Source organism: Manis javanica, chromosome 8 (assembly GCF_040802235.1).
Source record: "Manis javanica isolate MJ-LG chromosome 8, MJ_LKY, whole genome shotgun sequence".
NCBI lineage: Eukaryota > Metazoa > Chordata > Mammalia > Pholidota > Manidae > Manis > Manis javanica.
The window spans coordinates 40,167,879-40,195,842 of record NC_133163.1 but is presented as its reverse complement, the minus strand read 5'-3'; the positions used below and the strand labels follow the sequence as shown (position 1 = coordinate 40,195,842).

The 27,964-nt window shown below is 35.8% G+C and overlaps 1 protein-coding gene across 11 annotated transcripts in view; it reads left to right on the top strand.

Annotated features, from left to right (window-relative positions):
* Positions 1-27,964, top strand: part of LRRC9 (leucine rich repeat containing 9) — a 143,087-nt gene that overhangs the window by 33,283 nt on the left and 81,840 nt on the right. For 9 of the 11 annotated variants that reach the window (XM_073242302.1, XM_073242309.1, XM_073242308.1 and 6 more), the window contains 7 exons: positions 5,495-5,671; positions 5,981-6,098; positions 10,214-10,346; positions 12,201-12,323; positions 12,892-13,007; positions 20,690-20,902; positions 25,403-25,522. In XM_073242302.1, the coding sequence (XP_073098403.1) occupies positions 5,495-5,671; positions 5,981-6,098; positions 10,214-10,346; positions 12,201-12,323; positions 12,892-13,007; positions 20,690-20,902; positions 25,403-25,522 (1,000 nt within the window). The remainder of the gene's footprint in view (positions 1-5,494; positions 5,672-5,980; positions 6,099-10,213; positions 10,347-12,200; positions 12,324-12,891; positions 13,008-20,689; positions 20,903-25,402; positions 25,523-27,964) is intronic. The other 2 variants (XM_073242304.1, XM_073242306.1) reach the window with 2 other exon arrangements.

Here is a 27,964-nt window from a genome sequence, read left to right as displayed (position 1 = left end):
TGAAATAAAAGGATTATATTTTTCAGCTTAAGAAAGGCCTTATTTTACAGAGACTTGCTTGTTGAATAGTTACTACTACAGCATAATCATTATAGATTCATATCATTTACCCTACATATTGTGAATTGAGTTGTCCACTGACATCAAACAACATTGATCAAATGGAGACTCCAAAGCATAAAGGATGCTGTCCTTGGGCCTAAGAATCTCTGACCTGGTTATAGATACAGGTCATTTACAATTTAAACAAATAACTTTAAGGCACCACAAAACAATATGTAAGTGACTCTGTAAGCTCCTTGAGGACAGATGTAATGTTTCATGTACTTTAAAAGTCATAACAAGTAGCATAGGGCTGGCTGGATTCACAACTCAGTAACTATTTGATGTTTCCACATCACTTTATAGATACTTAACAGTTTCACTTCTATGTGTGTAATGGCTTTTCAGTAATTAATTTTTTATATGTAAGGATCTCATAATGTACTATTTTAGGGAGTTACAGCAGCATAAACTTTTTTATTTATACCAATAAGACACTGATTTAAGTCAGCAAGTCAGTTGACAGTATTTATTAAACCCTTGTTTAGGATTTTGAGGTACATTTTAATAGATTTTATTAAGCTTCAGCCACTTAAAAACGTGCATTCTGCATTTGCTAAGTGAGTGCATCATTTGCATATTAAGGAACCTTTGTAGGTATCTGTCTGTGTGACTGAGTGTCTTGGTCGGTGGTGTGTATCACCACTGTGGATGCTCACACTTCTGGTCCCACCGAATGAGTGAGGCTGTCCAGTGAAGTCATGCGCCCTCACGCTCCTGACCGCTCAGTACTTGATGAGGTTAACCATTCTTCCCTTGCAACTTCACCTCTCTTGTTTTTTGTACATAACCATTTTCTATTTTCTTTTTAAACTCTCTCTTGCCACTGCCTTCTATTCTTGCCCTTGTATAGTCTGTCTCCTTTACTCCATTCCTGTTAAGACATTTCTCTCTGGATGTCCAGCTGGCAAGGCCAACTGAACATACTGAAATGGTTTTGTTTTTCTCTTCCTACCTGCACACCACCCCCTCCTTCTGACTCTTCTGTCCCTGTTTGCAGCACTGCCACCCTCTCAGTCATGCCCATCCAGCAAACATTGAAGCCATTCTTGACTCCCTCCCCTCCCTCAGTCTGCACATCCAGTTAGGCCAAGACCCACAGACCGGTTCTCCTCCGTACTGTCTCTGCATTCATTCCTCCCCATTGTGGCCAGTCGCCTTCACACGGGCTCTCACGACCTTCCTCTTGGATCATTGCTGCAGCATCCAGCTCAATGTGTGTGTGCAGTAGGCGCTCAGGATTTGCTGACCAATCATAAAGATTCCTAAGTGGTTTTTTGTATGGTCCCTGCTGGCAAGCTTTCTACACAGACAGAACTCTGTTAAAAACAAAACAGAAGCTTCTTGTAGCAACGTGTTAACTTCCAAATTACTTTCAGACTCTTCACCCTGACACTCAGTGTTCACTCTATGGTCTCCAAATGACCCTAACTCCTTTTCAGCCCCTTAAACGTCAACCAAACTGTGTGTCCCTCACTGTTCTTGGAACATACTCGGTATGGCACCACATAAGTGGTTTGGTTTGTCCTGCCTTCTTCCCCCAGACTGCCTTGCATCCCTTGCCCTCATTTTATCATTGACTGTCAAAACTTACTTTATTTTCAAGGCCAATATCAAGGGCCATCTTTTAAAAGGAATATACTTTTCATCTCTATCAGATATGGTCATTATTAATTTTTGAATCACCACAACACTGAGCTGCATCTTTCCTATTTTCTTCTCCATTAGTTTTGCTTGTGCATGTCCCATTACCTTCCTGTTCCAGTTGTTATAAATATAGAAGACTGCATCATATTCATCTTTTTTTGCTATTTTTTAAATTAAAGTATTGTGATATACAATCTTATATTGGTTCAGATATACAATGCAGTGGGTCAACATTCACCCATATTATCAAATCCTCACCACCTCCAGTGCAGTCACTGCCCATCAACATAATAAGACGTTATAGAGTCATTAACTCTATTCTCTGTGCTGTACTACTGTCCCCTTGACCAACCTATGTAGTGATTGCAAATAATTGTGCCTCTATTCCCTTCCCCTTCTGCCCCATCTGGCCCATCTCTCCCCCTTAGTGACCACTAGTCCCTTCTCATTGCCTATGAGTCTACTGCCATTTAGTTCCTTCTGTTTTGCTTTGTCTTTATATTCCATGAATAAGTGAAAGCATATGGTATTTATCTTTCTCTGCCTGGCTTATTTCACTGATCGTAATACCCTCTGGATCCATCCATGTTATTGCAAATGGCAGGATTTCTTTTCGTCTTATGGCTGAATAATTTTCCATTGTGTATATGTACCACATCTTCATCCATTCATCTACTGATGGACACTTACCTTGCTTCCTTATCTTTTTTCTTTTTTTTGGTATCATTAATATACAATCACATGAGCAGCATTGTGGTTACTAGACTCCCCTCATTATCAAGTCCCTCCATACACCCCTTTGCAGTCACTGTCCGTCAGCGTGTGCCTCATGTTCATCTCTGAATCTTTTCTACTGTGTTCACTTGCTCTGCATCCACCCACTGAGCTGCTACTATGGGCCAAGTTCTAAGTGGCAGGAGTAAAAGTCAGTTGGTCCCTGCTGTCACCGAGCCTGCAGTATGGTGTGGGAGACAATGGTAATGAAACACTGGGAAGTTCTGGGATCATTGTAGGTGTGGAGAAGAGGAGCAGTCCAAGAAGAATGGGGATTTAAAGAAAGTTTTCTGGAAGTGGGGTCACTGGAGGGAGATGCTTTGATCTGAATTTAGATAGAAGTTAACTATATAAAGAATTAAGGAAAGGACTCCAGGCAGAGGAAACAGGTGAACAGGTGTGGAAATAGTATAATACATTTGGAGAACTACCAGTCATTCCACATGACAAGGGCCTGCCTGATCTTGTAAGGGCATTCTAGGCTCAGCTAGCAGTCTGAATTTTGTCCTTAAATCTATGGGACTACTTGAAGGCGAGGTGTAGTAGCTTTAGATATTACTTATATAAATCCATACGGAGTCATTATTTCCACTTCAGACTAATATGCATGTATCTCAAGCCAGCAATGACATGCTCTCCAGTGCTTGTTCAGCAATGCTGTGACAAGTGTTCATCCTCTATGAGGTGTGATAATATTGAACATCTCAGTACTTCTCTGTCAGCATAGGTCTGGTTCTCCCTTCTCCAGCAGTATTCCACCACTCTGTGCATGATCTCTTCTCATCCCCAGAACGGCCAGATGATTGAATGAATTGCTTTACTTCTGTAATCCCAGGTAGCACAGAGGCCATGTCCTCTCAGCACTGGGGTTCCCTATCTCCAGGGCTTTTAGAGGTCCCTGTAAGGAAGGGCTCAGTTGCTGAATTTCTGGGCACAGAATAGCTATATGCAGTGAGCACATTTCATGGAATTTCTTGTGCCATTCCTGGTTCTTGCATTCCTGGGGGACCCAGACTAGAAGCTAAGTGTTATCCATTCACCACTCATATCTATTCCTGATTACCCTTTTGGTATTACTGTGGAACTAGAAGCTTACCTAAATAAAATGCCTGCATTGCTAGTTTCTACCAGGTTGCAATAATAATAATAAAAGTAATAAATAGGGTGCAGGTAATAATGAGAGCTTCAGTGATTCTAGGCATAATATTTAGGGTGACTTGGACTGATTTAGGCCCAGAAAGTGAACCCTGTATATTTGAGAGTGTAGGTTTCTCACTCCACATGATACATGGCTGTTTAGCCAGATCTCTGAACTAGTTAGCAGCATCCTGCAAACTGCAGCACTGTTTATATTGCCTCCACTACCAGACTGTGAGCTCCTTTAGGATTGGTTTGGTTCAGGAAGCTCCCAGCTGCACTAGTTCACTCTTTGCTAGTGAGAAAAGCAAATACTCTAAGGATCTCAGAGGTTAGTCTTAGGGAGACATCCCAATTAGGAAGCTCATGCCTGTGATCTTAGCCTACACCCAGACCCTGGTTAATTATGCTGGTGAGGACCAGACAGCTCATCAAAGGCAAATATATCCCGTATAATATCTCAATTTCCTTTTCAAATTGATCCATTTTTAAATCTCATCTTAATCTGAATTCTGTGCTACTTTTGAGAGGGCCAGAGTTATTGTGAACATATCAGGCAAGCAGTTGATGTTCAAGTCTAAGCATGGCCAGGTGAGGGCAGCCGAGAGCAAATGAGTGAGTGCATCAGCACATTTTCTTGAGATCTTCACATAGCAGGCCCTTCTCCAATTCTTAGCTCAAATATCTTCTCTGAAAAACCTTACCCAAGGCCTGTCTGAAGTAGCCCCCACTCCATTCCTTACTCCAAGCCTCTTTTTCTTCAAAGCACTAATCAGTTTACAAAATATTTCATTTATGTCATATTTTTTGTCCAACTCCCTTGGAATATAGGCTCCATGAAAACAGGGACCCTTGCCTCTTTCACTTCTATATCCCTAATTATGAAGTTATTGCAATAGTCCACTAAGAGATGATGATTTGCTAGGGTAATAACAGTGACAATGATGAAACAGAGTCATCATATTCAGGATATACTTCAGATACAGGGCCAAACAGATTTGCTAAAGAACTGGATATTGGTGAGGAAGAGAAGAGGCAGGGTTTATTCCTGAGGTTTCAACCTAGGCTACCAGTTAGATGGTGGCACCATATACTGACGGAAAACAATCAAGAGAAGCACATTCAAGGACAGGTGATTAATTAAGCTTGAGAGGCCTATTACATGTGCAAGTGAACATATCAGGCAAGCAGTTGATGTTCAAGTCTAAGTAAGTATATCCAGCTAACTTGGATAGAGAGAAAGCTTGGAAATAAAAATTTGAAATTTATCAGTATATATATACTGTGATGGATATATATCTAGATGGATGGATGGATAGATAGATAGATAGATAGATAGATAGATAGATAGATAGATAGATAGATAGATAGATGACCAGATGAAATCACCTAGGGATAACTGTTCATAGAAACAGGAGAACCAAACACTTGATTCTTGGCACAATTCAACATTCAGAAGTATGTAAGAGGGAAAAGCAGCAGCAAAGAAAACCATGAAGGAGCAGCCAGTATGAAGAAAACCAGAAATAGGTACTTTCACTGAAGTAAAACAAGGAAGTATTTGAACAATGGAGGACTGCTCAGCCAATATATCTTGTAATCAGAACAAATATATAATAATGAATAAAAACTATTTTTATGTTTCAAAGTTTAGCATCTCTTATTGATTTAATAAGTGTGACCAGTTTGAACAAAAACAGAGCTACTATATGATGATGTGTCTAGCAAAAAACATAAAATTTGACCTATAACTTTATCATATGTAACTTTGTGTTCTTCAACATTTTAAGGAAAATATGTTATTTTCTTTGTATATATTCTGTATTCCATACAGGTTTAATTCTTGCTATGAATTAATTCTATCACGATTTTGCGCATGGGACTTCAGGTCATATGGTATTACAGGAGTGAAAGTGAGACGCGTCATCAAAGTTAACAACCGTATTCTAAGATTAAAATTTGAGGAGAAATACCAAAAGTTTTTGGATAATGAAGATATGCATGATTCAGAGTAAGAAGTTAAATTCCATAAGGAACATTTTTACAAAAGTATGATTTTATTTTTTAAACAAGCCTTTCTGTTTTAAAATTTTACAATATTAAAAATACACTTTTTAAATATTTCCTTTCCATGCATCTCCCTTGCTTGACTAGGATGACTTCACAGTTTATCCACACTGGAGCTCTTTTGAGGTTTAATAATGACACTGGAGCATTCAAGCAAATGGGAAATAACCTGCACAGGACATATATGATCATCTTGTCTATGGCTAAGCTATTTTGAAATCAGTTTTCAAACTTTTTTGTCTCAATGCTTCAGGTGTTGTCGAAAGATGATGGAATGCCTTTTTTATGTTTTCAATCCTGAAGTTACAGTGAAGAAAAAGTATCTGCTACAAATACTTGAAAAAGGATTCAAAGACAGTGAAATAAGCAAGGTAACATAAAACATCATATAGACTAAAGCTTTCTTCCTAAAGAATAAAGCTCTGTCACTGGCTAAGCATAGTTTGATACTTAATTCTTTCATCTGTATTTATAACAAACTTCTGCTGAATCACAAAAAAGCATAGTGCTATTATACAAAGTATAGCAACTTCCTTCTGTGGATTATGCTAGAAGAAGCCCACATGAGTTGACAGAAGTTTTTAATGATTAGCTTTTCTGAAATCCTAAAAGCTTTCCACTTTGTTTTCAAAGAAACAACTCTTACTCTTTCTCCTATTTAGTGCTTTATGTAATGTATATAATTTCAATAACAAATACAACTAGTATAAACACATTTAGGATCAAAATTAACTGATTTTAGTAAGTGTACACACAACTGGGTGGAATAGAAGTACATAGTATTTTTTAAAGTACTCTCTTTGAACTTCACTATACTGTGGGTTGTAGAGAGAATGGAAAATAGTGCTTAATCCTGTGAACTGGTTTAGTGGAAGTTGATTTAGCAGCAATCAGTTGAGGATTTTTAATGTAGCATATTTGTTATACGGAAACGCAATCATTTGAGTGAATTTCTCTACAAGTCCTTGAAGACAGGGACTGTGTTTATAGATTCTTAGTAGAAATTTGATGAATGAATGCCAGATAGCTGGACAGATGGACAGATGGCAATCACACCCATTTCTATACCTTTCTATACCTCCCCTTAAAAACACTTTTCTTTGAAATTTCTGGTTATTGGAGTTGTGTCTAATCTTCAAAGCCTAGCCACTATCCCATTACCACTACAAACTTGTTTCTAATCACTTCAGTTAAAAAAGGATATCTTATTTAACACATCTTGTGATGTCTTGAATTTTTTTCATGAAGGTGTCATTGATATGCAATCTTATGAAGGTTTCACAAGAACATTTACCCATATTATTAGGTCCCCCGCCCCCACCCCATTGCAGTCACTGGCTATCAGTATAGTAAGATGCTATAGAGCCATTACTTGTCTTCTCTGTGCTGTAATGCGTTCCCGGTGACCTAACTATATTGTGAAAGCTAATTACACTGCCCCTTAATCCCCTTCTCCCTGCCACCCCATCCACCCTGCCCAATCCCTTCCTTTTGGTAACCGCTAGTCCCTTCTTGGAGTCTGAATCTGCTGCTGTTTTGTTCCTTCAGTTTTGCTTTGTTGTTAAACTCCACAAATGAGTGAAATCATTTGGTACTTGTTTTTCTCTGCCTGGCTTATTTCACTGAGCATAATACCCTCTAGCTCCATGCATGTTGTTGCAAATGGTAGGATTTGTTTTCTTCTTATGGAAGAATAATATTCCACTGTGTATATGTACCATCTTCTTTATTCCTTTATCTACTGATGGACACTTAGGTTGCTTCCATATCTTGGCTATTGTAAATAGTGCTGCAATAAACATAGGGGTACATATGTCTTTTTGAATGAGGGATTTTGTTTTCTTTGGGTAAATTCCTAGGAATGGAATTCCTGGGTCAAGTGGTATTTCTATTTTTAGTTTTTTGAGGAACCTCCATATTGCTTTCCACAATGGCTGAACTAATTTACATTCCTACCGGCAGAGATGCCCCTTTCTCTGCATCCTCACCAGCGTTTGTTGTTTCCTGTCATTTGGTTTTTGGCCAGCCTAACTGGTGTAAGGTGATGGCTCATTGTGGTTTTAATTTCATTTCCCTGATGATTAGTGATGTGGAGCATCTTTCCATGTGCCTGTTGGCTATCTGAATTTCTTCTTTGGAGAAGTGTCTGTGCAGATCTTCTGCCCATTTTTTAATCAGGTTGTTTGGTTTCTGGGTGTTGAGGCATGTGAGCTCTTTATATATTTTGGATGTTAACCACTTATCAGGTATGTTGTTTACTAATATATTCTCCCATACTGTAGGATGCCTTTTTGTCTGCTGCTGATGTCCTTTGCTGTACAGAAGCTTTGTAGTTTGATGTAGTACCATTGGTTTATTTTTGCTTTTGTTTCCCTTGCCTGAGGATAAGTGTTCAGGAAAAAGTTGCCCATGTTTATATTTAAGAGATTTTTGCCTATGTTTTCTTCTGTAAGTTTTATGATTTCATGACTTACATTGAGGTCTTTGGTCCATTTTGAGTTTACTTTTGTGTATCGAGTTAGACAATAATCCAAATTCATTCTCTTACATGTAGCTGTCCAGTTTTGCCAACACCAGTTGTTGTAGAGGCTGTCATTTTCCCATTGTATATTCATGGTTCCTTTATTGTATATTAATTGACCATATGTGTATGGGTTTGTATCTGAACTTTCTATTCTGTTCCATTGATCTATGCATCTGTTCTTGTGCCAGTACCAAATTGTTTTGATTACTGTGACTTTGTAGTAGAGCTTGAAGTCAGAGAGAAAAATCCCGGTGCTTTATTCTTCCTTCTCAGGATTGCTTTGGCTATTCGGGGTCTTTTGTGGTTCCATATGAATTTTAGAACTATTGGTTCTAGTTCTTTGAAGAATGCTGTTGGTATTTTGATAGGGATTGCATTGAATCTGTAGATTGCTTTAGGCAGGATGGCCATTTTGACAATATTAATTCTTCCTATCTATGAGCATGGGACGTATTTACATTTATTGGTATCTTCTTTAATTTCTCTCATGAGTGTCTTGTAGTTTTCCGGGTATAGGTCTTTCACCTGCTTGGTTAGGTTTATTCCTAGGTATTTTATTCTTTTTGACGCAATTGTAAATGGAGTTTTTTTTCCTGATTTCTCTTTCTGCTAAGTCATTGTTAAGATATAGGAATGCAACAGATTTCTGTGTATTAATTTTTTATCCTTAAACTTTGCTAAATTCAGTTCTTAGTTTTAGTATTTTTTGGGTGGATTCTTTAGGGTTTTCTATGTATAATATTACATAATCTGCAAACAGTGACAGTTTAACTTATTCCTTACCAAGCTGGATGCCTTTATCTCTTTGTGTTATCTGACTGCTGTGGCTAGGACCTCCAGTACTATGTTGAATAAAAGTGTTAAGAGTGGGGGGTTGCCTTGAATTTTTAATTTTGGGGTATAGTTTCCATTTTCCCCTCTTATTTGAGGGCCAAGACCATACCATACCCTCATAATGCCATGCACACAGCTTTTACCTAATGGATATTTTATAATTTTCATTGGAAATCTGAGAGGGTTATACTTACTAGGATGAAGAATTGGTGGTGGTCATGTGCCCACATTTGGGTATTTATTTTTAAAAACCTCTTTGGATAACAGGTTTCAGTAAGAAAAATATATAGGCAATTCCACATTTATAGAAAGATGTAGTTCTAAGATAATTTGGCTACTAATAATAAACTAGTAATAATTTCAGAACTCTGAGATTGTAACAAGATGTAGACCTTAGTTCAAATCATGACTTTGCCAATTTCTGATTTTGTCCTTGGCTAGATCATATAATCTCTCTTAGTTCTAGTTTTCTTACTACTAAAAATAGAGATTTTTGTTTTCTTTTTAGAGCTGTTTTCACAGCAAGTAATAGGAATTTTACTATATTACTGGGTTTCTGATAAAACATTTTTTAGAGAAATAAATTATCACAATGCAAATAAGATTTCCATGCATTAGCATGATGAGATACATCTGGAGCACAATGTAGATTATTATACCAAGTATATTATTAGACCTTATATATATATATACAAGCATTCACTGATGTAATATCCCATTCCCACAGAATTTTCCTTTTGGAATTTGCATGATTACTAGTGGCATATCATTGAAAAAATTTTAAACTATAGCTTCTGTACCACACAGTGCTGTCATTTATAACTCTGGTTGCATTTGTAGGAATAAATATTGTTCTGTATCACTTTTTATAAACCCCTTTGCATATACATTTAAAATACATTTTAAACCCCTTTGCATATAAATGTAAATTGGGAGAGAAAAAATAAAATGAAATATGTAAATGGTTGTACAGAGTGAATTATCATCTGAAGGTTATCTACTTTTCAGTGAGTCTGGCCTGCATTTCCTTTGCCCAGACATATAAACATAAAATAATAAGCTGTCTGTGTTGAAGTTGAAGTGTTGTAACTTTTGTAAAAATACTCAGACTTTGTTTTTTCTTTGCAGCTGCCTCTCAGAAAAGAAGCTGTTATTCTTGCTAGCAGCCTAAGTATGTGTGAGTGCCCCAGAATTGAATTTCTACAGCAAAAGTACAAGGATGAGAAGAAAAACTCCCTTGAGCATGAGCTCTTCAGACATGGTAATACGCATACATGGTATTCTGAACTTTTAAGTTCTAAGTCTTCAAATTCATTGATTATTTTTCATAACATTTTAATAATTGGTTTTATCGAATTGGAAGATTTTCTGAAACCTATTTGATTTAGTGTTTACCAGTGCAGTGATGTGTGACTTTCTGATGTTACTTTAATCTGGTTGTCAACAAATATTTACTGAATGATAGTTATGTCTCAGCATTAATAGGATGAAACTTGTTTGTTATTCATATTTAATCCAACGTTATGTGAAACACTTTTTACAGTCTGCCTTTGTTTGCTAAGTTGTGTACTAAAAATAAGTAAACTATATATCACACACACACACACACACACACACACACACACACACACCACTCCAAAATCATAAGTCAGAAAAAAAGGACTTGGTCCATTTATGCAATATAAATATAAATATAAAGCACTCAGGAAGGCAGGACTTATTTCTCCTTAAACATCACAGTATAAGATGATGGGAAAACCTGGTTATAAATCTAAAATTGGCTAAAGACAAATTGTGATGTGTCTAGGTTGCTATGTAAGTTAACTTATAGAAGATAAACTTTTGGTATTTTAATTTATTCACAATTATCAGTACTTTTTTTACACCTTGAAAAATATATACATATATGCCTATTTGTAGTACACTTCTGGGAGACGTTTCCTGGTACCCACAGGTTGGAGAAACCAGTTCATAGTGTCTTTTCTTGCCTCATGCTCTTCCACTGTTTATTGTTTAGTTACACTAGTATCTATTGTTTACTGTGCATTAGGCAGTGTATCCCTTGGTAATAGGGACATAGTCTATGAAAACTAAACAGTTTCTCCATTAAGGTGCTTACACACATTATTAATAACACAAATAAGTGTAAAATTATAATTATCATAAAAGTTACAAAGATGAAGTATGAGGGCATACTACCAAAGGACATATAATAAGGATACCAAAGCAAGTCAGAGAAGAAGGACATCTCTTCTTTGGTCTCAGCTATCCAACCTACTGAAGACTGGGGTAATCAGAAATTTGGTTAACTTAATTCTATAAAAGTGAATTCTAGGTTGCAGTTGATAACTCTGTTATGATTCATGATAAACTATGGGTGCTTTGCCATCTTCCATTCAGTTAACGATAACCAGAAAATTAAGATTACTGAATCTACAAAAAATTCACTTAAAAAAATATTTGCTTCTTTTTTCTTATTCTTATCTTTCCCACCTTATGAAATAGCTCAGAGTGATCTTTCTAGATACTTCTGGAATGTGCTTTCCAAAACAGGTTCTTTCATTTTACATTTTAAAACTTGCACATAGTAAAAAAAATCATCTAAATACTTCATGCTTAGTGATTAGAAGTTACTTTATAATATTCAGCAGTGACTGATAGGGATCTGCAGGACTGAATGAATCCCAACGTTCCTTAAGAATATAAAGGGAAAGGAAATGTTCTTCCAATATGTAGTCATGTATTGAGTGTCCCTTATGATCTAACCTATGTAGTAGGTGCTAATGATACAGGAATGAATTTTTACCCAATTAATGACAAGTTTCTTATTTTAAATTACTTAATAAAAAATATCACTAACTTATTATGTTCTTTCCTTCTTCCTTTTCTGTAAAGCTTTTCTTAACATACCTATTTCGTTTATTCAACAAATATTTATTGAGTTCCTACTTTTGATCAAGCAGTGTGCTATGGGCTAACAGTGGAAAACAATACAGCCAGTAGCTGTGCCTTTATAGAATATCCAGTGAAGTCTGGAGCCAATAAGGAAGATAATGTTGGAAATTTTCTAAAATTAATTATTGTTAAAAATGATTTCTGTTTTTTTCATATTTAGGCATCCTTCTCATTACAAAGGTTTTCCTTGGCCAGAGTGTTCAGGCTTGTGAACAAGACTCCATCAGTCAAGCTAACTATCCAATGGTTAATTCAGTGTTCATTCCTCAAAAATATTTACTAAGTATGTCTTCCATAAAGAGAAATGTGCTTTAATTTTTCAGTACAAAAACGTTCAGTACAAAACGTTTGAATGCTTATAGTTTAACCTCTATGTAACATACTTGTAAACCTTTCTATAAAATTTGTTCCTGACTACTAAACAGCTTCTCCTTTCCTATTCCCTACTTCAATGACTTTTATATTGCATAGGTATTATATTTTGTAAAATTTTGTTTTCTGTTACATATATTTCAAAAGATAAAAACCCACCCAACTTTTAACAACAAAAGTTTTAGAATAATACATTTGTCAACACACATTGAACAGAAAAGTGAAAAAGTGTGAAAAGGAAAGGGACATGAATAAAATTCAGTCCTACTAATCTATGTCGTGAAAGGGTGACTAGTAAGTATTTCTAGCATTCAACTCTCTAGGGGAGTTTGGAAGGTATAAGAAAAAAATTCTCAATAACATAATAGTTGGAACTTACAAGGTTTGTTGCTTATGGATCTATGTAAAAATTGAAAAAAAGTATGTTTCATTTTGAAGGGTGTTTGTCTTACTTGTTTTTGTTTTTGATTTTACTCTAGATTCTTTCATGGGACAAAGAAATTGTGATTGCAGCATTCGACACTGCAAGTGGTTTGTCTTTGACCATGACCTTGTTTTGCCAGAATATATCATTGAATTTGAGTATATTACAGTGGTATGAATGTATTTTTAAAGCTGGAATTTTTTCAATGAGAACAGATCAATAATTTGAAGTCTTAAAATGTTAAATTAAATGTATACTACATATATATAGTTATTCTGTGAAGGGCTTTATTTTCAAAACAAATCATTATAACACCAAAATATTTTTATTATGTAAATATATTACAAGGGTAATATATGGCTGTAGTCTCAAAGAATATAGAATAAACTTGAACATCTACTTTCACTTCTGCCCACTGCCACTCCCTTTCATGAAAGCCTTTACTGTTAACAGCTTTGTGTGTTTGCTTTCAATCTTTTTTCTGTGCATTTACATGTATAACAACATACACCATTTTACATAATAGTATCAAGTTTTATGCATTCTGTGTTTTTTGCCTTTAACAATGTGTTTTGGACATACTTCTACTTCAGCACATATATCATTTTCGTGGCTGTGTATTATTCAGTTATACTCTTATTTATTTGACTGTTTCCCTGTTAATGAAACATAGTTTGTTTCCAGCTTTACTGCGAGTTAAAACACTATTTCAGTGAACATCATAGATGTATATAGATGCCTCTGTATACAAATATGAAAGTTTCTCTGCAGGATAGATTTGTAGAAGAATTGAATAGCCAAAGGATATATGCATTTTATGTTTTGATCTTTTCAGTACTCTGTACAAAGGTATGGCCTTATTACTATTTCCAGTAGTGAAACAGTACTTGTTCATCTGCATCCTAACCAACACAAGATTTTATCAGTTTTTTTTTTGCACTCTCTGACAGACTAAAGGAGGATATTTTATTCTTTCTTACACTTTTGGATTATTTATAGCTTTATGAATCACCTTTGACCATTTTCTGTTGGACTCTTTTTCATATTGATTGGAAAAACCCTTATATGCATCTGGATATTAATCCTTTATCTTGTATATGTGTTGCAAATTTTTTCTGTCACCTGTCTTTTAATTTTATGTGTGGCAAAAAACTTATTTGTGATTTTAATTTGTAATTTACAATTTAATTTTTAAGAGGTCAGATCTCTCTATCTTTTCTATTATGGATTCTGAATTTTATGTCTCATTTCACAAGGCTTAATATAACTGTTTTTCTTGATTTTTTCCCAGTACTTATATAGGTTGTTCTAAATGTTTAGCTTTTTAAATCTATTTAGAAATTGTTTTATATTGTAGAAAGTAAAGGAATCAAATAATTTTTTTCTTAAAAATGGATAGCTACTTGTCCATCATTTTTTTGCTCTATTTTGAAATACCATCTATATCACTAAACTTTTTTTCTATATAAGGGGTCTATTTATAGATCCTTTTGTTCCATTGATGTCTGTGTCTAATCTGGGACCCCTACCACATTTTTTATTACAACCTTGATGATTTTTTTAAATATGTGATAGGGCAAATTTCCTTCCCCTGCCCCAGCTCTTCTTTTAAAAAAATTTCTTGGCTATTCTTCAACACTTTCTTTTACAAAAAAAAATTTAGATTCAGCTTGTTACTTTCTATTTTAAAAACCTACTGGGATTTTTTTTTGAGATTGTATTGAGTTTAAAACTTAATTTGGGGGAAATTGGCTATATTGCGGTATGGGGCCTCTCATCTCAGAACATAATAACTTACTCTGTTTACTCAAGTCCTCCCTCACAATTTTCTTTACATAGGTTTTAAACATTTCTTATTAAAGTACAGTTCTGGGCATTTACATTATATATTGTTATTATGAATGGGATTATATCAATCTATTATAATTTCAGCAAAAGACACCAAACTCAAACAGTAAACAAAATAACTCAAGTAACAAGAAGAACTTCAACATACTTCTGCTTGCCACTTCATTGGCCTTTTTGTTCTGAAGATCCAGATCTTCACTTCTGAGTTTTTCTTCTCTTAATTGCTTGATCATTTCTACCCTTCTATTTTCTGTTAAGCCTTCTAGAACTTCCATTAGTTAAACATTGGACACCTGAATTAATCCTCCATATCTTTTAATTTTTTTCTCTCATATTTTACATTTCTATTTCTTATTCTGTGGTGTGAAAGATTTCCTAAATATTAACTTCACATTGCTACTTTGATTTGCTGCCATATCCATTTGGTTTCTCAGGGAATTTCTTGAATATTTTTTATTTTGCTAATTGTTTTCATTTGACTTCAAAGTGTTTACCCTATTTTTTTGTAATAGCAGTCTATTCTATTATGGATGCTTTATTCTATCAGATTTTTAAAAATTCTCTTCTGGACCCTTTTCTTTTTCTAGAGTCGTTTCTGTTTGTTCAAGTTGTTTTTGCTCATTCATCTACAATTCTTACAATAATTACTTAATTCCTGATAATTACTTAGAGCATCTTTCTGCTGTTTTATTTGTTCACTCTGAATACCAGGTTTCTCTAAATCTGTACTTTAGAGTGGTTGTCTTCTGCATATTTTTAACTACAGGTTATATTTCTGCTCCTATTTGTCAAATCAGTCCCTAATGACTTAAATCTCACAATTTCAACTCTTTTGTTGGTGCCCTCTCTACTATTATAGAATATTTTTAAGTTATCTTTTGCCAGTTTTAAGGAATTTTCGGCAGTAGGGATGAGCATACCCATACTTAGCACACAATCTAATCTACTCTTATAGATTTCTTAATGTGATTCTGTCATCATAGATATTACTGTAAAACCATATACATATAACACAGATAGTACTCTGTAGATATGCTATATATATACTTTGGATATTACTATATAACCACAACATCATAGATATTACTATATAACATAGATATTATTACATATTTTTTCTTGTTTTTTTATTAAAGTCTCATTGATATATAATCGTATGAAGGTTTCCCAAGAGCATCACTGTGGTTTAAACATTCACCCATATTATAAAGCCCCCACCCCCACCCCATATTGCCTTCACAGTCTATCAGCATAATAAGATGCTATAGAGTCATTACTTGTCTTCTCTGTGTTGTAATGCCTTCCCTGTGACCTACCTATATTGTGGTTGCAAATTATACTGCCCCTTAATACCGTTCTCCCTCCCCACCCCTTTCCCTTTGACAACCACTAGTCCCTTCTCGGAGCCTGTGAGTCTGCTGCTGTTTTGTTACTTCAGTTTTGCTTTGTTATTATGCTCCACAAATGAGTAAAATCATGTGGTACTTGTCTTTCTCTGCCTGGCTTATTTCATTGAGCATAATACCCTCTAGCTCCATCCATGTTGTTGCAAATGGGAGGGTTTGTTTTCTTCCTTTGGCTGAACAATATTCCATTGTGTATATGTACCACATCTTCTTTATCCATTCATCTACTGATGGACACTTAGGTTGCTTCCATATCTTGACTACTGTAAATAGAGTTGTAATAAACATAGGGGTACATATGTCTTTTTGAATGATGGATCTTGTTTTCTTTGGGTGAATTCCTAGGAGTGGAATTCCTGAGTCAAATGGTATTACTATTTTTAGTTTTTTGAGGAACCTCCATATTGCTTTCCACAATGGCTGAACTAATTTACATTCCCACCAGCAGTGTAGGAGGGTTCACCTTTCTCTGCATCCTCACCAGCATTTGTTGTTTCTTGTCTTTTGGATGGTGGCCATCCTAACTGGTGTGAGGTGATAGCTCATTGTGGTTTTAATTTGCATTTCCCTGATGATTAGTAATGTGGTGCATCTTTTCATGTGCCTGTTGGCCATCTGAATTTCTTGTTTGGAGAAGTGTCTGTGAAGATCCTCTGCCCATTTTTTACTTGGGTCATTTGTTTTTTGGGTGTTGAGGCATGTGAACTCTTTATGTATTTTGAATGTTAACCCCTTATCGGATATGTCACTTACAAATATATTCTCCTATACTGTAGGATGCCTTTTTGTTCTGCTGCTGATGTCCTTCGCTGTACAGAAGCTTTTTAGTTTGGTATATTCTCATTTGTTCATTTTTGCTTTTGTTTCCCTTGCCTGAGGATAAGTGTTCAGGAGAAATTTGCTCATGTTTATATTCAAGATATTTTTGCCTATGTTTTCTTCTATAAGTTTTATGATTTCATGACTTACATTCAGGTCTTCGAGCCATTTCAAATTTACTTTTATGTGTGGAGTTAGACAATAATCCAATTTCATTCTCTTAGATGTAGCTGTCCAGTTTTGCCAACACCAATCATTGAAGAAGCTGTCTTTTCCCACTGTATTCATGGCTACTTTATCATATATTAATTGACCATATTTGTGTGGGTTTATATGCTGGCATATAATTTTTCATAATATTCTCTAATAACTCTGTATTTCTGTGGTATCCATAGTGATTTTTCCTTTCTCATTTCTGATTCTGTTTATATGTGTTTATGCTTTTCTTCTTAATAAGTCTGGCTAGGGGGTTATCTGTTTATTTTCTCAAAGAACCTGGTTTCATTGATTTTATTGTTTTATTCTTCTCAATTTTATTTATTTCTGCTCTGATCTTTATGATGTCCCTCCTTCTGTTGATTTTGGGCCTCATTTGTTCTTCTTTTTCTAGTTTTATTAATTGTGAGTTTAGACTGTTCATTTGAGATTGTTCTTGATTCTTGAGGTAAGCCCTCTTGCTACATCCTTTCCTCTCAGAAATGCCTTTGTTGCGTTTGGCCTGGTGAGTTTTCATTTGTCTCCATATATTGCTTGATCTCTGTTTTAATTTGGTTATTGGTCCACTGGTTATTTAGGATTTTTAAGCATCTGTGTGTTTGTGGGCTTTTTTGTTTTCTTTGCATAATTTATTTCTAGTTTCATACCTTTGTGGTCTGAGAAGCTGGTTGACACAATTTCAGTCTTTTTGAATGTATTAAGGCTTTTTTATGGCCTAATATGTTATCTATTCTGGAAAAAACACTCCATGTGCACTTGAGAAGGATGTGTATCCTCCTGCTTTTGGGTGGAGTGTTCCATAGATGTCTGTTTGGTCCATCTGTTCTAATGCATTGTTCAGTGCCTCTGTCTCCTTATTTATTTTCTCTCTGTTTATAATGGTTTTATCCTCTTTTTGGACTGACCCTTTAATCATTAAGTAATATCCTTTGTCTCTTGTTACTTTCTTTGTTTTGAAATCTATTTTGTCTGATCTAAGCACTGCTACTCCTGCTTTTTTCTCCCTATTATTTGCATGTAATATCTTTTTCCATCCCTTCACTTTTATGTGTATGTCTTTGGGTTTCAAGTGAGTCTCTTGTAGTCATCATATAGATGGGTCTTGTTTTTTATCCATTCAGTAACTCTGTGTCTTTTGATTAGTGCATTCAGTCCCTTTCCATTTAGAGTGATTATTGATAGATATGTATTTAATGCCATTGCAGGCTTTAGATATGCAGTTACCAAAGGTTCAATGGTAGCTTCCTTACTATCTAACAGTGTATCTTAGCTCTTATTTTGCTGTCTCAAGCAATGTAAAGGTCCTTTTTTATTTTCCCTCCCATTCTTCTTGTTCTTCCTCCTCCACTCTTTTTATATTAAGTGTCATATTCTGTACTCTTTGTGTATCCCTTGACTAACTTTGTGAGTAGTGATTTAATTTTGTATTTGCTTAGTAATTAATTGTTCTACCACCTTTATTGTGTGTTTATTTTCTCTAGTGACAGCAATTTAGCCTTAGGAGCATTTTCATTTAGACCAGGTTCTTTAAGATACCTTGTAGAATAGGTTTGGTGGTGGTGAGTTCCCTCAACTTTTGCTTATCTGGAAATTGTTTAATCCCTGCTTCAAATTTAAATGATAATCTTGCCAGGTACAGTGTTCTTGGTTGTAGCCCCTTCTGTTTCATTGTATTAAATATATCATGCCACTATCTTCTGGCCTGTAAGGTTTCTGCTAAAAAGTCTGCTAATAGCCTGATGGGGTTTCCTTTATAAGTGATCTTTTTTCTCTTTTTGGCTGCTTTCAATACTCTCTCCTTGTCCTTGATCTTTGCCATTTTAATTATTGTATACCTTAGTGTCTTCCTAGGGCTCTTTGTATTGGGAGATCTCTGCACTTCCATGACCTGAGTGACTATTTCCTTCCCCAGACTGGGGAAGTTTTTAACAATTACTTCCTCAAAGAGACTTTCTATCCCTTTGTCTTTCTCTCCTTCTTCTGGTACCCCTATAATACTAATATTGTTCTGTTTGGATTTATCAATCAGCTCTCTTATTATTCTTTCATTCCTAGAGATCCTTTTTTCTCTCTGTTCCTCAGCTTCTTTGTTTTCCTGTTCTCTAATATCCATTTTATTTACCATCTCCTCTACCTCTTCTAATCTACTTTTAAATCCCTCCATTGTATGTTTCATTTCAGATACTGTATTTTTCAAAATTTCTATCTGTTTTTTGAAGTCCTCCCTGAGATCTTGAATATTTTTCTGCAGCTCCATGAGCATGTTTATTACTTTTGTTTTGAAATATTTATAAAGAAAATTAGTGATTTCAGTTTCACTGAGCCCTCTTTCTGGTGTTTTTCTCTTGAATTTTGGTTTGGATGAAATTCCTTTGTCTTTTCATTTTTTTTTTTTTTTAGTGTTTCTTATGGGATAATAGATTTGTGTCAGAGGTGTACTCTAGTGCCCAGAAGCTCAGTTTCCTATGTGAAAGCCCCAGCTATTGGTGCACAGTGGGTGTGGCACCTTTCTGCCTTGCCTGTGGTGTTCTGCTCCAGCCTGCTTCAATGGTGTGTGCATAGATGAGCAGGACCAGCACCTGCCTGGAGGAAAGAGCTCCCAGGGCTGGGCTGCACACACACCCAGCTGTAGCACTCAAGCTACCCTCCACCCAGCCTGCTGCAATGGCACCATGCTGGCAAGCAGCACTGGTGCCTGCTGGGAGGAAATTGCTCCTGGACTGGACTGTGCATGCATATCCTTGGCTTGCCTAAAATAGGGTTGAGCAGGCTGAGGGTTCCCCACCTGCCTACCTGGGAGTAAAGTTTGGTTTTACTGCCAGCCAGCAGACCACGTATCACTGTGGAAATTCTTCAGGCTGTGTTTCCAGTGAGGGATATGGAGCGTCTGAAGCTCCTGAGGGCTCCCGGGCTGGGGAAGTATTGTCAACCTGAACTTTGTCCTAAAAAGAGAGCACTGTGCAATTCTTGACTCTCTGGCACCCCTTACACTGCTAGGAAGTCTTTCAATCTGCCTCTTCTGCTTTCTTTCTCAGGGGGGCTGGTAGAGCATGCCTGTGTTCCACAGGAGGCAGCCTCCCCAAATGTTTTGCCTGTCTCTGTTGTCTTGCCTCACCAATCACCAGCACACCATGCAATGTGGGCTCATGTTCCAGAAGCAGATCTCCATGGCGAGGTGTTCAGGGTCCTGGGCTTCTACTCCCTCCCCACTCTGTTCCTCTCCCTCCCTCCTGTGGACCAGGGTGCGAGGAGGACTTGTATCCTGCCAGATTATGGCTTTGTCACTTGACCCTTTTCTATAGGTTCTTTTCTTCCCCAGATGTAGGTGGTCTGTTCTGCAGTCTTCAGGTTGATTTCAGGCCTAGGTGTATTTGCTATATTTTTGTGTTCTATGTGATTTGGAGGGAGGTTTTTGCCTTGCCTTCCTACACCACCATCTTTTTTTCTCCATCTCTTATTATATATTACTATATAAAAGTTAATTCTTCTTTTCTATGTAGCCAATTTTTTTCCAAAATAATAAATACAGAAACCACATTTTCAATATTTTAATAAATTTTTTAGGTCAAGGATCACTCTTTATTTTCTTCATTCAACAACATTATTCCAGAAGAAAGCAAAAAAGTTTCAGAAGAATCAGTATTGTCCCAGGATTTGAAATTTGATGATGAAGTTATAAAAATGGATCCTAGGATCAAGCCCAGACCAATACTTACTAGTTTGGATGATACAACAATACTTTCCCTTGGCAGAACTAACATTTACAGTCATATTGTGGTAAGTATTATAAGGAATAAAATTTTGGAACAGGAACCTTGAATTTAGAGCCCAAATCTACCATTTGAAGTCTAAAGATACTAAGGCACCTATCTGATGATGCCAGGCATCATGCTGTCAAAGTTAGAAATTTTCAGCCCTTTCTTTCTATGAGGACTAGATCAGTGCTGTCTAATAGCAATAAAGTATGAACCACATAAGCAGTTTAAATTTTTCTTGTAGCCTTTAAAAAACTTTTAAAAATATTAGAAAGATAAATTTTAGTTAATCCAATCTGACCTAAGTATTATCATTCCAGTGTGTAATCACAATCAAGATTCATTAATCAGATAGTTTCATACTAAGTCTTTGAAATCTGGAATATATTTGATACTCACAGCACATCTAATTTTAGACTAGCCACATTTCAAGTACTCAGTAGCCACATATGGACAGTGTAGGTCTAGAGGTAGCCTATTAGTTTGCAAGGGGTTTTATTCCTTAATAACAAATAAGCTCCCTTTAAATGATTAAGATAAAGAAGGATAAGTTTCAAATTAGTTTCCAGGATTAATCAACATGGAATATGGGAGCTTTATCTTTACAGAATCAATCAACAGAATTTGAGTTACTTATTGAAGTGACTTACTTAGGCAATTCTATTGAGATAATAAGCCTATTTCTGTATCTTGATTTTCAGGTATGTCCATTTCAAATCTGGTACCATTCTTTCCAAACTACCTTTATCTCTCTGAGCTCGACTATTTTAGCCTTCTAACCTGTCTCCCTGCACTCTACTGTCACAACATTGCACAACTCCAGGAGGCATAATTCCCATTATATTCTGTTAGTGTTCTCTTTGGATGCCATTCATTATGTAATTGAATATAACTCAGTACAAGGTAGGAGGGATAGAGCTATGCAGCAGAGTCCCTGTCTTGTTTCCACTTTGAAAGCCTAGCCTATTCTCCCTGTTGAAGCTAGAATAAGCTTTCCAAAATGCAAATCTGATCATGTCCACCTTGTCATCCCTCACCATTCCTGCTTGAAATTCTCAAAGGATTTTCCACTGTTTTAGAAATAAAACCAAAGTTCTTAGTATGGCCTATAAGGTTTTGAGTGGCCTGGTCTCTGGCCTGCCTTTCCAGACTCTTTTCATATTACCCTCCTTTTAGCTCTCTGTGCTCATCCTCCCTTCTGTTTCTTAAATGCTTCCTGCTTGCAGCAATCCTTGCAGATTCCTTCTGCATGGAGGGTTCTCCCCTGATCCCTTTCTCCTAGTTAACTCCCACACTTCTTTTAGATCTATACTTAAGCATTACAGTCTCTTACCTCTAGTCCAAGTCAGACTCCTTTGTTATATGCTCTGAACCCTTCCTAGGGTGTAAATTCCAAGGGGGCAGAGGCTATACAGTTCTTAGTCATGGATATCCCCAGCACCAGGGCAACGAGGTAAGACTGTACATTGCACAGGAGGGCCACATCTAAGGGGCACCCTTTGAAACATAGAGTAGTATATTTACTACAACAATTTTCTGACAGCTATTGGGAAAGTTTCTTGTACTAACAAAATCAGCATGTTGTGACAATCTCAAAGTTCAAAATAAAGGTGTCTTGAGGAAAGGATGCCTTTTTCTAATTTATTCATAAATGCTGTAGGGATTAACATAAGCTCCATCATCTAGCACAATACCTGGCACTCATAAGATACTCGTTAGCTTCTTGTTTAAAAAAAAGGAATGTCTTTATAAACAGTGAGCAGTTCGCATGGAGAAAGTGGGTGTTTGCTTGAATCTGCAGAACTAGTAAGCAAATTGATATTTGATAAATTGACAAGAATACTTGAGAAGACAAGTTACTCTTACACAACACTGCATTGTCTTCCTATGTATGCTTTGAAAGCTAAGATACAGATAAAAATTCAGAAGTGATTTTTGTTCCCTTGAAAGTCAATTACATTGTTCCATGGTGACAGTTCTATGTCTATTGTTTATGGTGACAATTTTTTTCAACTGATTGTGTGAAACAGAACGAGAATGCAAAAGATATGTTTTAAAGATTAGTAAGTGCAGTCAAAAGTTTTAAGTCTGCTTCTAAAAATATTCAAAGAATGTCTTTCAAGAAGTTTATAGGGTTGCTTTGGTGAAATTACATCATCAACACCCAGCAAATCTTCAAATCTAGGAGATTAAGTCATTACCTTAGCTAATTATTATTAGAGAGGAAGGAAAACTTCACATGATGGCAATATCATCTTCTTTATCATAAATGTGTGGCATAATCATTATAGGAGTAATCTTCCAGTTGACCTGTGGGAGAAATTATTGTTTCTTCACTATAATGTCAAGATTTCATATTTGAACAATAAATTTTTATAATGAAATTTTAGTAATGAAAGGTTTATTAAAGGAATGTGTTCTGATTGGATTGAGCTCCCACAATGTATATTTCTATAGATTTAAAGGGATTAAATGAAAGTAAAAAAAATTAAAAGCACCAAAAATAGAGGAGCTTTTTCATCTTTAATTTTCCTATATGGCTAAAAAGCCAGCAAACTTTCCAGGGCTTCTAGTAAGAAAACTAGACATTACAACAAGAATGTTTTACCCTTTGTCCTCTTTCCTTTGTGCCAACACTATAACAGAAATTCAGGCTACATGCATATTATTTTCTTTTCACTCCTCCCTACTAGATTGAGTTTTATGAGGACATCTATAAAACTAAATATATAAATATTTATATAACATGTAATTTATATAATATACATAAAATATGTATGTATTTATATAATACATATATATTTACTGAGAATTTGCTGTTTTAGGCAATGAGGTAAGTATTGGGGCTTCAAAATTAATTATTTTCCCTTCCTCAAGGACATCATTCTCGTGAGGCAGACAGATATGTAAACAAGTATAGGAAGGCTGGAGTTGCTAGAAGAGCTCCACAGAGTAAGATGTTTTGTATGGATTTTTGAAGGATTTAACAAATTCTGTTGGTTACATCTTGTGGGCAGAGGAAATACTCTATCTAGATGCACCTGGTTTTGAAAGATTTTGGTGTCTTCAGGGAACATTGAGAAATTCAGTGTGACTAGATCATATGGTGTGTGATGGTGGAAGGCAGAGGTATAGGTTGGAATGCAAGGAAAATACATGAGGCTTCAGCTGGAAGAGTAGGGGGTTATAGCCACATGAGGATGAATTTTAGAAGGCAGAACTTAAAATTTAGATTCTTTAACAAACAGACTTTCTGTTTTTAAAGGCCTTAACTTTGGCAGCTTGTGGTTAGATTTAACTGAAGTCAGACTGGTGTATGGAAATCCAGTCGAAATTATTGTAGTAGTCCAAAGATCAAATAATAGTCTGAACTGAGGCACTGGTAGTGGTGATGGTATGGAGCTATTGTTTGAGAAGCATTTCTAGAATCAAATGCATATGGAAAAGAGGGAAAGGGGGTGATCAACGATGTCTTTTAGATAGATAATGAAACTCTTAATACAGATTGAAAATACAGACTTCCAAACAGATACACAGGGAGGATGATGAATTTAGTTTTGGATGTGATAAATAAGTATAAAGTATCTGTAGAATCTGTTATGGGTGATACCTATATACGACCTGTAGAATAAACTTTTCTGCATTAATTGGCCCTTGTTAACAAGTTTAGCTACGTTTTGACAACTATTCAACATTTAATTATTTCTCCCTGCCAGAAATTTATTACATCCACAGTATAATAGGGTGTGAAATTGTGGTGTTGAGTGAAGAGGGTTGGGAGATAGACAGATGCCTGATTTTATCAGAGTACCCAGTTGTGAATACTATGGTCAATTATATTAATACATTTTCTAGTGGCACTGTTTGTTTTGTAGACTATACATAAATATAATCTTCACTTGATAGTATTCAAAGTATAGTTTAAAGACAGAAAAATACATAGCCAATCAGGGTCTCCCCTAAATATAAAAACATAATATTCATTTCTATATAGCCCAGGGTCAAAGACAGGGGAAGCCTGGGCCAAATTCTGATATACAAATTATTATAGATACTCTTCCACCTTCTTCTTTGACATTCTGTCTTTTTTTTTCTTTTTTTTTTTGTCATTCTCTCTTATTTTAACACCCTTAGCCTTTCCTATTCAGTGCCCTCATACAGTTTCCTACGATCAAGGTGTATCTTTGCCAGCCTCTCTCTTGTGGGGTATAACTAGTCCATACCCAAAATCTTCAGGGCCTACATTGTTCACTGGAAAACCTGAGGAATAGACCTGCCCTGATAAATATCTTAACAATATATTTAACTATTTTCTATAAAGAATTTCATGCAAATAATTGATAAACTTAGACCAAGTGGGAAATCTAATAAAGAACCATGTCCAGTGATGCTATTATAAACTATATCTTTTAAAAATCATACATTCAATTTTTTCCTATTGGCTCTTTCTTAATGTTATTTAGATGACTATGCTGTAGATACAATATGTCTTACTTTTAATTTGTGTTTTTCCTTACTTCAGAGCCTGAATCTACATGGAAACAGCTTGAGTAAACTGAGAGATCTCTCCAAGTTAACAGGACTTCGAAAGCTTATTATCAGCTTTAATGAATTTACTTGTTTGGATGATGTATATCACTTGGTAAGAAGTGTCTTTTGAAGTTATTTAAGTAAAATAAAATTATTAATTTAATGGATAACTTATTTTTGTAATTATGACCTCATTATTACCATATTTCAAGATTATACAACCCAAATCAGGAGCAAAACATGCATACATTATAGGTATGTTACTTTCTCTAAGATAGTCTTAGGTTTAGATTCTATTTGCAAACTAAATACACACCTGTGGCCATATCTGATTTCTAGCTACTTTAAAATAAATTTACTTAAACTACTCCAGACTTGTTTTTAAACATCCTTTAGAAAGTGTCATTTCCATTTTTTTCTGCTCTTGTTTTCCAACTCTTATTTTTCACCTTGTGAGTCCTTATTTCTTCTTCGCTTTCTTGGTCACACTTCACCTCTAATGTCAGTTTTTCCCAAACATTCATTATCGACATGGTTATTTCTCTTTCTCTCTGTCTTGTCCTTTCTCCCTGAATGCCACACACACAGACCTTGTTTGACTTGTGTTTGCCTTCTCATAGGGCATAGGACAAATACAGTAATACACAGGTATGGATCTTATCTGGCTTTTGTTTTCCTTTTTATGTATCATGTAAGAAAAATAATGGCATATGTGGTCCCAAAACTCCAAACCAGCATCCTCTGTTTCTGTGGGTCCCAGGTGACTGACAGACTTTCCAGAATATATCGTCATTCTCTGCTCTTGTTTGTTCTCTACTCTACCTCCTTACAACCATATAAAAGCCCTTGCGTTGCTGCTTCTACCACTGTGGTGGGAGCTTACTTTGCTTGACCTTAGGTGTTAGTATTAAACACCCTTCCTTGTTTCTTTCGGTAAGCCAAAGTCCTTGGTAACAACCCCTGACAGTCTCTGTTCAGTGTACAACTGAGGAGAGAAAGTGGTGTACTAGAGGTCCCAGGACCAAAGATAAAGAGTTGGCATTTTTCATTTAATTTTTTTTCTAGTGATTTGCTTGCAGTTCCAAAGGTTTTAACAATCATTGTGATTTTGCTTAGTCACAACTTTGCAGGGTCTCTTAAGTAGGGCAAGGCATTTAGAGAGTGAGAGCTTAGCCAGCTGCCCAACATGTATTTTGCAATGTGGCTTTGCTGTTCTCCTGAAATAGAAAAATCTCTTTCATTGCCATAGCCTCACAGCCTATTTATTGGATGAATAGTACCATGGTCATTTTAAAGATAAGGGAACTGGACAAATTGTATGCCTAAATGGTATTTTCAAATTTTTGGATTAGCAGAAATGGCTAAATATAGATCTCTCAAACATCAAGTATTTGATGTTTAATTGCATCTCTAAAAATGACTGAGGATGTTACGGGGTGGTCAGAGAGAGGAGATATTCAACACGTGTATTCTTTCACTGTTTTATTGTAATATAAAACAGGCACAGAAAACTATATACAAACATGTAGTTTAGTAAATTACTGTAAGGTGAATGTGCTTATAACCAGTACCCAGTTCAAGAAATACAATTTTGCCACCCATAGCATAAGCCCCTTCTATATGCCCCATTCCTTCAAAAAGTCATCCTGACCTCTGTAGCAACCCTCTCCCTGCATTTTCCCCCATAGTTTCAGCACCCAAATGTGCATCCCTAGCACAATAGCTTGGTTTTGCCATTTTAAAAAACTTACAGTATCTTTTAAATATCAATTTATGTGTCTCCTTCCATCCCCTTCTACTCCCTTAGTTTATCTGTAGAAGTACTTGGACCTTCCAGCCCAAAGAGTTTCCCACAGCCTGGACCCTGCTGATTTGCTTACTTATGATACAACCCTGTACGCCCTCTACCTTCCTTATTTTCGGCAAATTGACAACTGGATCCAGAGACCAGATCAGACTCAGGTTCCATTCCTTTGGGAAGACTTTAAAAGACACATAATATTCAGCTGTCTCACTTTTCTGATGCCAGCAGCCATCATTAATGCCTAAATCCATTAAGTCCTTGGGAATTACAAAATGGCAATATTCTTTTGTTTTTTTAAATTTTTTATTAAGGCGTGATTGATATACACTCTTACAAAGGTTTCACATGAAAAATCAATGTGGTTACTACATTTACCCATATTATCAAGTCCCCACTCATACCCCAATGCAGTCACTGTCCATCAGTGCAGCAAGATAAAATGACAATATTCTTATTCTATCATTTCTTTTCCATTTATTAGTTGGACCACCTTTACATAGAGACATTTCCCTTATATCTATTATTTGGTTAACCAGTGGTGCCATCATATATAAAATACAGAATAAATGCTTATTTGCCTTCCTTACCAACTGTGAAGATAATGAGTTGGTTACTTATGATTTCTCACAGATGAGCAATTATTTCTTTGTTTTAATATCATTAGGAACACAGGGACTTAAACATATTTGGTGAGATTCATTCCATTGTAGTCATTATCATGATTGAAGCTCAAATTATCCCACCCTCCCT